Source organism: Pistacia vera, unplaced genomic scaffold (genome assembly GCF_008641045.1).
Source record: "Pistacia vera cultivar Batoury unplaced genomic scaffold, PisVer_v2 Contig787, whole genome shotgun sequence".
Classification (NCBI taxonomy): domain Eukaryota; kingdom Viridiplantae; phylum Streptophyta; class Magnoliopsida; order Sapindales; family Anacardiaceae; genus Pistacia; species Pistacia vera.
Genome location: NW_022196653.1, coordinates 484,659 through 495,835, shown reverse-complemented (window position 1 = coordinate 495,835; position 11,177 = coordinate 484,659). Strand labels below are relative to the sequence as shown.

Sequence of the window (11,177 nt, the reverse complement as noted above, 5' to 3'; positions counted from 1 at the left end):
GCCAGAACACAACTTTGCAGAGGCGAAGGGTGGTAAAGTTAGTTAGAACTAAGCTTTACGGCGAGAAAGACGATGATTCTTGAGAGCAAGAATTTAAGAGCTAAAGCTTTAGGCTATTTTTGCTTGCATAATGAGATGTTTGACCTTTGTTTATATAGGAGCTCAAGGGAGCTTGAGTCCTAGTAAAACTTTGAAACCTACTTGGCATGGGAGTCCGAATTAGGAAAGAACTCTTGTTCCTTGCCTTTATTGATTTAAGAGTACTAATTCATGTAAGATACTGGATCTTGAATGAATTAGATAGGTGATAGGATTCTAATTCATATTTTGGGACGAAAGTGGGCTAATGGGTTGGAGCCTAATTTAGCTTAATCTTATAAAAAGACCTAACTCATGGAGTGGTCCAAAGAGTAAGTTGGCCTGGTTTGTTGGGTGACCCTGCTCATAGAAAGGTCTAACTCGTGTAGTAACCCAGCTCGTGGAGAAGACTAACTCATGGTGTGGTCCAACTCGTAGAATGGGCCAACACATAAAATGCCCTTTCTCACAAGTTTGTTGTGGTTTATTCTTTTTTGAGTGTAAGGAGAGTGCGAGGGAAATGGGTAACCTAGTCAAGGGTTCTTGATGCTGGATTTTTATATTGTTTCTACTCTATATTTTATAATTTGTGAGTTGAGTGACTTGTGTGCTCTTTAATGGTTGTACTTACGGGTATATATATAATTCAATTCAATTCAATTTTACCTTTTTAAATCATCTTCACGGTAATTAAGAGATCCACGAGAACCTAATTTCAATAAAATAAAATAAAAGTAAATATTCAAGATGAAAGGTCAAAACTTCTATGAAGCCCGACCCAATTAAAAAAAAAAATGGGTTGAAGATCCACCGAAGTGGGAAGCCTAAACTGGAAGTAACAAGAAAGTGTTTATATATTGTATAAAGTTAAACATTTATTTTCAACTATCTAACTTAGAAACTACATAATAAAAAATAAATAAATCAAAACCTTTTATGATAGGATTGATGTGTTGAAAGAGTTGGTCCAGTTTGAGTAACATTGGCTCCGTTTGGTTCACAATTTTGTGTTTTTGGGAAAATTTTTTTGAAAAAAGTTAAAAAAAAGTTGAATTGGGCGGGTATTACGATGTAGGATTTACAAATTATAAAATACCCCCTATGTTTGTTTTTTTACAAAACACCCCTTATAATAAAATATTAAAAGTTAACAAAAACACCCCCAATCCACCCTCAAATACGGACAGCCGGCCACCACCGCCGGAGGGTGGCCGGAGTCGCCGTAACAAAAACATTAAAAATATTTAGGGGTATTTAATTGAATTAACAAATTTAGGGGGTTTAAAAAATGTTGAATAAAGTTGAATAATATTGTGAGTTTTTAGGTATTTTACTGTTTAACTTTTTTGGGAATACTAAAAGTAATATTCCCAAAATCCAACCAAACGAAGCCATTATTGTATCCCCAACCTCGATCATAAGAGTATCTTCAATGGACTTATATGACATAAATTTTTTATTATAAATAGTTTATCCACAAAAACAAGAATTCAATAAACTCTCTATTCTTTAAATATAAATTAAAAAGTGGTTTAACTCTCTGCATCTAAAAAGTCAAATTTCACTCTCTACCCCAATTTTAGTTAATAAATTATAAGTTTATATACATTTTATTATTAATTCTCTCTTATATTAAGTTTATCTCTTATTTATTAAATCTAATTTAAAGAGTTTATTGGATTTGAATACAATTTTTATTCTTTATATTTAAAAATTAATAAAAATACTCTTTATTTGTATAAAATATGCTCTTTAAAATAAAAAATACCATTAAAGATGCTCTAAGATGCAAATTAGTATTTAGTGTAAGCGACCTGTTCCCACCCAAGGTTTAGCAAAAGTCCAATTCCCACCTCTGGTTTCATATGAATTATACATTCTAACCTTGAATTAATACCAGTTTGTTTCTTTAATAGATAAAAGGTTTAAATAGACATGTATAATATTATAATATTTTATTTCTGCAGAAACATCTCTCTCTCCCTTTATCTCCCACCCCGCAGATCTTGCAGATCGTGGCCACCGCAACTTTTTTCTGCGCGTGATCGTTACTCCCTGGCTGGATTCTTGCAGATTTCATGCAACAACATCCCACCTTCCTCGGCCTTTATATCAGACGCCTTACTCAATTTTGCCTTAATCGACTTCGTTAATGCCTTTCATTATGTATTTCCACAATTAGATTACCAGGAATACTAGTCTTATAAAGATATATACAAGAGTAGTATACAAAGATAAATCATACCCTTAAAAAAGGAAAAAAGAAAAAGAGAGAAAGACAATCATAAAGATTAAGGGTATGATTTGTCTTTGTATAGCTCCCTTTTGTAAGACTAGCATTTCTCTTAGATTATACTAGGTATCTACATGAAGTTATAATCTCGTTTCCCTCTTAATATAGTTCGCAAATCGCAACATATAAGCTTTGAATGCTTTGACCAACTATTTGTTGGGTTATTTGATATACTCCAAGTGAGTGGAAAATTATGTCTATTGGATTGGAGGCGGAGCAATTCCTTGTCATGGTGGCGGTCAACTTTGTGTCAACCTGACACTAACACGAGCTTCATCCCCCCACCCTCATCAAAACCCCATCACCTCCTGGCCGTACCAGCTCGTCGTTCGTCCGCTGTCGCAACTGTTCTTGCACAATTGCCGCGCACTTGGAAGCCTCGCCACCGATAGTTTTCACCTCAAATCAGACACAATTAACACCTACTATTTTATTTGGTTGATTGTTGTGTGTAATCGAGTTGCCGACAACCCATCTGTCATCGAATTTCTGCACTTTCAAGCCATGCCCACAACCTGCTTGAAGAAAAGTCACGCCCACAACCAACACCAAATCTGTTTTTCTAGGAAAAGAAATTATATTCTCTATTTTTATTCTATAAACTATGGATCCTGGTTTGACACCAAGAAATCTGATTGCTTGATTTGAGTTGTGTGTTGCTTGATTGAGACAGCCGATTGCTTGATTTGAGTTGTGTATTATTAGCATCTAGGTAGAAGAGGGTGGCAGATTTGTTGTTCATGGTGGCCTCGGCCACGCGAACGGTGTTGGGGTTTTTGCCACTGGCAATATTGTGGAAGTAGATGTGGAGGTGGCTGAGCTTTTGCTTTTTGAGGCCAAGGGATTTTGGAGAGAGGGTTTTGGGGAAGTGATTGGATTTTGCAAAGGTTAGGGTGGAGGAGAGGAGGATTATGAGAAGAATTGGGATGAGTTTTGGGGCAGCGACGACGACGGCGACGGTGGCCATGGCTTTTAGAGGGTTTGGAGTCGGTGAGATGAAGAAGAACATATGGAAGGGCGGTATGGTAATAGCAGAGGAGGGGAGGTAAAGATGAAGAAGATGAGGGGAAGTTTGGTAACAATATTCTTTGGATTTGTATAGAACCCAATAATGATTAATAGTGTTAATTAAAGGGTGGGATCTCGAATTTATAAAACCACTGGCGAGAGTCGGCTATTTCGTTGAACCGTGGGTGGAAACATGTCTTTTACTCTCAGGGGCATTTGGTTGGGGGTTGGATGGGATTATTGAAGTTAAGTCATTTTATATTACTTGATTACCATATTTGGTTGTCAATGATTACCATATTTGGTTATCAAGTAATAGAAGATACTGGTAATCATTAAATACCAATGGTGGTTATTATTAGTAATATTATAGATAATCTGATTACCTCTGTTTTCTTAGGTATTTTAAGATTATCAAATTTATCTTTTTTTTTTGTTACAATTCTATCCCTTATTAATAAAATTTTAGGACAATAATGCTATTATTTTTAAATTTATTTACATGAATATGGTTTTTACTATTTCACCACAATTAATTAACTTTTTGGACAAAATTATCCTTGAAATTAAAACAAATTGTAACCCACCTAAGCCACCACTCTCACCCACCTATTGTCGTTAGCCGCTAAAAACCACTACCACGGCCAGCCGTTGGAACAATGCACGGAATGTTGAAAATGGTCGTCATGTGCTGATATGACCATTTCCGACCAGATCCATCATTGATCTGGCCGTTGATGGCCAGATCCATCGATCTGGCCGTCGACGACCAGCTTTGTCACGTTTGGCCATTTCCAGCCAAGTCTCTGGCCGAAAATGGCCATACGGCGCACGGAGACCATTTCTTGTCTTCTGTGTGCCGTTAGGTTGCTAGCTGCCGGCAGTGACTGGGTTGGTGGAGATGCTTTGTTGATTTTCCAAACTTTTTATTATGGGGTTGTTTTTGCTAAGTTTTTAAATGCAAAGGGGGTTATAATAATCTAAATAATAATCAATATTAAAAAATAATATAATAATAATATTTAATTATAGGACAATTCAGTAATTTAAATAACATACTCACCAATTTATTATTCCCGACCAAACATATTAATATAATATACCTACCAATTAACTAAACATATTTTCCAAAAAATTCACAGTAATCTTTAAGGTAATCTAACTTTTCAGTAATCCAACATTCCCTGAACCAAACGCCTTCTTAGTATTTATTTCAGACATTAAACTCATAGAATTCAATCTCACGTTAATGATTGTGATACTGTATTGGGTATTCAAAACTCTTGGTAAATTTTGTCAAGTATAGTTGATAATGTTCAGGTCAATATTTCGATTTTAAAAACGACATTATAGTTTCATATAATGATGTTAATTTTGATAACCAAGTGTTCCGATTTTCATTTAAAATGTGAAAATTCCTTTTTACTTTCTCATTAATGGTGATCACATTTCAAGAACTAATGCCTGTATATTCTATAACCTGAACACTTAAATTCAACCATATATTTCTTCATATTTGACCAATTACTTATATGTCATAGCCTATCTTATGATTCTGCATCAGGTGGCTGGTGGTCATGAAATCTTTTGCTTATCTTCTCCCGTTTCCATTTTTTTTTTTTATTTGTTTGTTGCATATTATTATAAAGATTACTACTATGTAACCAATTTTTCAAATGTCACACTTCCTGTTTTGTTAAATAATTTAGAAAATTGATTGGATTTAATAAAGAACAAATTTTACTGCAATTCAGGACTCAGGAGACATGCGAGTGGTTGAGTTTTGTGTCAAGAGTAATGAATGAATGTTGATTAAATAAAATATAATTGAGATATTATGGGCTTAGTTTGGTTGCCAATTGGGAATACTACTTTTAGTATTCTCAAAAAAGTTAAACAGTAAAATACCCAAAAACTTTGATTTTTGGGAATACTACTCCCAATATTATTTAACTTTTTTTAAACCCCTTAAATTTGATAATTTAATTAAATACCCCTAAATATTTTTTTAAAAATTACAAAAACACCCCAGTAATTCATATTTACCAGATTCCGGCCACCACTACCGGAAAATGGCCGGAATCTGTTAGGATGGCGCACTACCGGCTGAATCTGGCTGGTAGTGCGCCGATCTAGCCTTTTCCGATCAGATCCACGGTGGATCTGGCCGGAAAAGGCCAGATCTAAGGCCAAAGATCTGGCCGTTGACGGCCAGATCTTTGGCCGTAAAGGTTTATAACGACGGCCAACAAACGGTCGTCGTTGACCATCAACGACGACCGTTTGTTGGTCATCATTGACGAGAAACTACGGCTAGATCTGGCCTTTGTCGGCCAGATCCACCGTGGATCTGGCCGGCAAAGGCCATATCGGCGCACGACCGGCAAGATCCAGCCGGTCATGCGCCAATACGGTAAACCCAGCCACTCTCCGGCGGTGGTGGCCGACTGTTCGTATTTGACATTGGGTTGGGGGTGTTTTTGTTAACTTTTAAAATTTTATTATAGGGGGTATTTTATTGATTTATAAATCGTACATCGTAATACCCGCCCAATTCAACTTTTTTCAGAAAACTTTTCCCAAAAACACCCAATTATGAACCAAACGAAGCCATGGTACATGATAAATGAAAGCTATTTTTGATGAAGAATATAAACGAATGTCTTTTTTTTTTTTTTTTTAAGAGATTAGTTAAAGTATGTGTAAATTAAATCAAACATTTTTAATCATAAAAAGCAAAAAATTAAATGAGATAGAATAAAATTGTTAATGAAATTTTATATTCTTGTTTCTAAGATTAAAGAGAAATGAATGAAAATATTCAATATTTAATTATGAGAAGTGCTAGTCTTACAAAGACAAATACAAAAAGAGCATATAACGGCAACTCCACCTTTGATCTTTATGATTTTTCTCTTTCTCTTTCTTTTTTTCTCCGTTTTTTTCTTTATTTTATAACCTTCTTTGTAGAATAACATTTTTTTTAATTATATAAATATTTATTATTTTGAAAACCCTGCCGTAGTGTCATTGACTCATTGTCTATCAACAACCAATAACCCCCTAAATTAAAAAATTAACCAAATAAAAAATCAAATAAACCATTAAAATAAAAATAATAAATCAATAAAAAAGAAAAGAAAAAAACATAAAAACACAACTCCATCGCCTGCACCTTCGCGGCCACGTCCCACGCCCTACAGATTCGAACCTATCGTAACCGCCATGCCACACAGCTAAGGAGCCCACCTAGTCGGGTAGATATGATAGATTTTGGGTTTTTTTTTTTTTGTTTTTTTTGTTTTAATGTTTCCCTTCTTTCTTTAATTGATTTTTAATGGTGGGGGAGTTGCCATCGAATTTTTCAGTAATGGTTGTTTGTTGATATTGGGTTTTTGTTCTGATAATGAAATTCTTTGCGGCTGCACTTTTGTGGAGTTTGATTTGTTTCAATTGAAGTGAAACATTTTATGACTATGAATTTCTATTAGATGATGGAAGTGTTGCTCTCTTTTTATGTCTCATTGGTTTTTGATATTATATCATTGTAGTATGAATTTGAACAACAATTAAAAAATTCGGCTGATATAGTTTACAGTGAAACTAGAGATTTTAGATTTTCCTAGTAAAGTTACCGATTTAATTTCTTTTAAAATTTTAACAAAAAATTATTGGTTACAGATATGCAGTTATAGAGAGATGCAGAAATTGGGTGACTTCAAGCTTCCAGCGTTCTTCAATTACCCGCCATACTTTAGGTGTGCTCTTGCTCGATTAATATGTCATTAAATTACTAGCATTTTACTATTTTTTGCTGGCTATTCAGACGTTGGTAAATACAAATAGGAATTTCTAATGCATGTGAGGAAAATCTTCTTAACTGATCTTGATCTCTTAACTATTTATTATTGTGGAATAAATTATTTAGAATCACCTTTCTGTGAGTGATCTGAGTTTAGCAGCTAACTTGTATGATGCCTACCATATTAGTTTGGCAACTTATTTTGGATCCATTGGTTTAACCTTTAGATGCTGGTTATATCATGACGAAAGTTTAATTGTCTCTCAATAAAGTTTCATCCTCTCATTGATTCATTTTGATTGTGTCATACACATTAGATGCTCTCAAAACTTACCTCTTATAAGAATTTGGTTAAACTGTTTGACAATATATATCCCAAGTTCTGGATATACCCATGAAAAAATATTGCAAGTCCCTTCGCATTTTCATTTTGCAGAAAAGCAGTATTCATTATGATAGCCAAACTTTTTTTATTTGTTATTGAAATTAACTTTTTCTTGTGAAACATTTTAGTTTTATTTTTCCCATTCTTTTTTCCTGTTTACTTTACCTTCTTTCATTCTTATTTTGCCTCGGGATGATCATGTTCATTTCAACATGTATTTTGTTGTTTGTTTTCAGCTTGCAACCAGTGAGAGACACTAGAGAGAAGCAGGTACAGCTTTGGAAGGAACTTATTCTTGATTACTGTAGAACTCAAAAAAAATTTGTGATTGGACTGGAAGAAAATATTTCCTCTCTTCTCGATCCTGTGATTGAAAGTAAGACCAATGTTCTCACTAGGTCTAATTAGGATATTGAATTTTGTGATTGACTCTTTCAACTATTTGTTACACTGTTTCAATGCCATATGGAAGATTCTAAATAGCTTCAGGAACCGTAATAAGATTAAGTGTTTGCATGTATTCCACTCTGTACTGGGAGGTACCCTTACTTGACAAAAGGCATGCTGTTATAAAGGACTATTGAGTGTGGAGGAAAAGGAGCTGCTTATTGTATAGCTTCCATTAACTTATTTAGGGATCCAACACATTTTAAACAGAAAATGTTCATTGCTACCATAAATTTGAAGTAAGTTCATCACTAATGGCTAGTGGCAATCTTATTGTTTGCGTCTACCCTTTTTCGATTCTCCCTTCTTTGGGGAGATTGCATAGGAGGTAGCAAACATTAGTTTGTAAAAGTTGTTTGAGTGCCTGATGAAACTGGATAAGAATGAGATTTTCTTGGCCAGTCATTTGACTTTGGAGTAGGTATGTTATGTCGAATTGGTGGTATATGATCTAGATATTGAGTCCCAATGTGCAAGACTGCAAACGTTTTATTTTAGACTTGAAGAGATGGGATAGTATAGATTTTAAGTACATGGAGAGAGTTTTTTATGGCTTACTTGTACATCGAATTGCAAAGTTGCATAGGACATAAGATTTGGAAACTCTTTAGTTTGAAGAAAGTAATTCTCCAATCATAAATTTTGTGGGCTACTTTCTCAGCCCTTTTAAGGTGCTTTCTATTATCCTGATTACAGTTTGCTCGAAGACTTGAGCTTGGCTTAACCTGTCTGTTTATTTTAATCTGGGCAGTTGTGTTTAACATTTTGTTTTCACATTATTTGTATTTCATAGTTGAACCCCCTTTGATCGTATAGGAATAGTATCTGGTGATTATTTTTGTGATCATTTACTTAGAGTGTCATCTTAATACCCCATCTTCTTTAAGCCAATGAGGCAATCAGCATTGGTTCTAACATGTTAGCCCTTTTCATACTCTGCTTGTTATTATGTACACCTCCATTTCTGTGTCATACAATGTTAGGTGGATGACCTTATTGATTGGGTTAGCTTATAGTAGTTTGTAAAGTGGAAAGTTCTAAAATTCCTAAGTAATGCTCCACTGTACACTTACGCTGGAATATATTGCATACAAATCTAGAAGCCGGAGGTTTAATTTGCTACATGTATTGTCCAATTGATGGGGTTCTACTTAATTGAACTTATTATTGCTTGGAGGATACTCAATGCTATCTTTTTAGAAATTGCTGGAAAGTAGATTGATTATTGGTTTTGGCCAACACTAAGATTTCTGTCACCTTGAATTTCTTTCAAGAGAATCATTACATTTGTTTATAAAGTGAAGCGATACCATTATATTTACAATTTTAAAAATACCATTTGATGTGACATTTAGCATGAATTGATCAAACCTTAATTTTATTTTTGTTTCTATTGTATATAATGTTATATTTGAAGATTGATTTGATTTTTATTTTAGTATCAGTTTGATATTTTATGTAAAGGTCTTGGATTTGATATATTTCCCTATCAGGATAAATAGGATCTAGAGGTCTTTTTCTATAAGTTCCATAAAAGTCTTGAAGGGCTTCAATATATGAGTGAGAATCAATAAAATTTAGAATATTAGATAAACTTTGCTCATGTGCTTTCTCTCTTTGTTGTTTTTCTTTTTTTCTACTCCTTTTTCTTATTTTAACTCTTTTGCTCTCTCTCTCTCTCTCTCTCTCCCTTTTATTCCCCTCTGCTTATTCATGTTGTTCTTTCACTCTTTCCTCTCATTTTCTTTCTCGGCCTTTGCTTATCTTCTAGTTTTACAACGTAGTATTTTCTAGATAATTCACATTTTGATGGAAGGGAATTATGAAGAATACAAGTACTGTTAAACTTGGAAGAGGGTACTATATTTGTCATTATATAATATATATTGGGTGTGTGTGTTGTGGGTGTGTGTGTGTGTGATCCTTTAGATAGATTCTAACTTTTGTGGACGCTTGTTCACTCATTTGTAAGATGGTGAGCTTTTGCAGTAACATACAGGCTTTTCAAGTACTGATGCTACTGTGAATATCCTTTCTTTATCTCTGCTGATATGTCATACTATTTAATTATATCATGCAGGATCCCTTAGTAACGAAGCTAGAGAAGCTTTTCTATCAGCTTTAGTTTCAGAAGGTTTGTTCTGGTCCTGCCTAATTGGATTTTTTTCCCTGTTTTATATTTTATGGTGATGTAAAGGCTATGCTGTACCTTCTATGTGTTCAGTGCATCATTTATTAATTGCCATTCTGTTTAACAGGGCGAGCAGAATGGTTGGATAAAGGACATAGGAAATGCCTTATCCTCTGGCACCGGATTCAGGATTGGGCTGATATTATTTTACGCTTTGTGAGTTATATGTGACTTCGATAAAATTGTTTGAACTTGTAACTGGATCCTTGGTAGTTTTTTTCTGATATTCTTGCATATTTGATTAGGCAAAAGATAATGGATTAGAGGATACTGTTACAACAGTGGAAGAAATACGAACAGGAATAGAATCTCGAGGGACAGGTAAACTAAATGCTTTTATTGTTTCATTGCTATCTCTCTCTTTCTCTATGACATACACACAATTCAGCTGTAGTCACAATTTAAACGAAGTCCAGAATTTAATTGTTTTGCATCCTAATTTTTTTATGCATATTGATTAATGTCTCTCTCCCTTTCTTCATGTACCTCAGAGCTTCATGGGATGGATCGCACGGTACTTATGCGAGCTCTAAAACTGCTCGAACATAAGGGGAAGCTTGCGATCTTCAAGGGCACTTCAGCCGATGATGAAGGCGTGAAATTTTCTGTGTAATTTATGAACCATATTGATTCTTAAAGTTCATTAACAGCACGTTAATAGGCCAAGTATTGCTTTCGCTGTTTGATCAACAAAGTTAATTTAGCGTAATTTTACGGGGCATATAATGAACTGGACCAATAATTCTAGTGTTATTTGTTTTTTTCTTCTGGCTTTTTGTTTGGCTTCTGGGGAATATATGGAAGGTGGGCAGAAGAATTATTGAAGCCACTGTGTTTTGAGTTGGCACAAGTTATTCTTTAATTTTTTGTCCTCTCATGATGTCCAAATAAACTGCATATAATCTTCAAACAAATTGCCTTCATATATTGAGTTTATTAATCAAAATTTATTTTTATTTACTATAATTATCTC

The 11,177-nt window shown here is 34.3% G+C and overlaps 1 protein-coding gene and 1 long non-coding RNA gene across 2 annotated transcripts; both read left to right on the top strand.

The window, feature by feature from the left end:
* The first annotated feature begins 6,487 nt into the window (after window positions 1–6,487).
* On the top strand, window positions 6,488–7,908 carry LOC116116881. The gene is made up of 3 exons (XR_004125883.1): window positions 6,488–6,636; window positions 7,061–7,137; window positions 7,803–7,908. It is a non-coding gene; the product is annotated as an uncharacterized LOC116116881 (long non-coding RNA).
* A 2,077-nt stretch (window positions 7,909–9,985) lies between these two features.
* On the top strand, window positions 9,986–11,044 carry LOC116116866 (vacuolar protein sorting-associated protein 25). The gene is made up of 5 exons (XM_031402911.1): window positions 9,986–10,001; window positions 10,094–10,147; window positions 10,272–10,360; window positions 10,450–10,525; window positions 10,696–11,044. Exons 1-5 carry the CDS (start codon window positions 9,986–9,988, stop codon window positions 10,815–10,817), a joined length of 357 nt encoding a protein of 118 aa, XP_031258771.1. The 3' UTR covers window positions 10,818–11,044.
* Window positions 11,045–11,177: the final 133 nt, after the last annotated feature.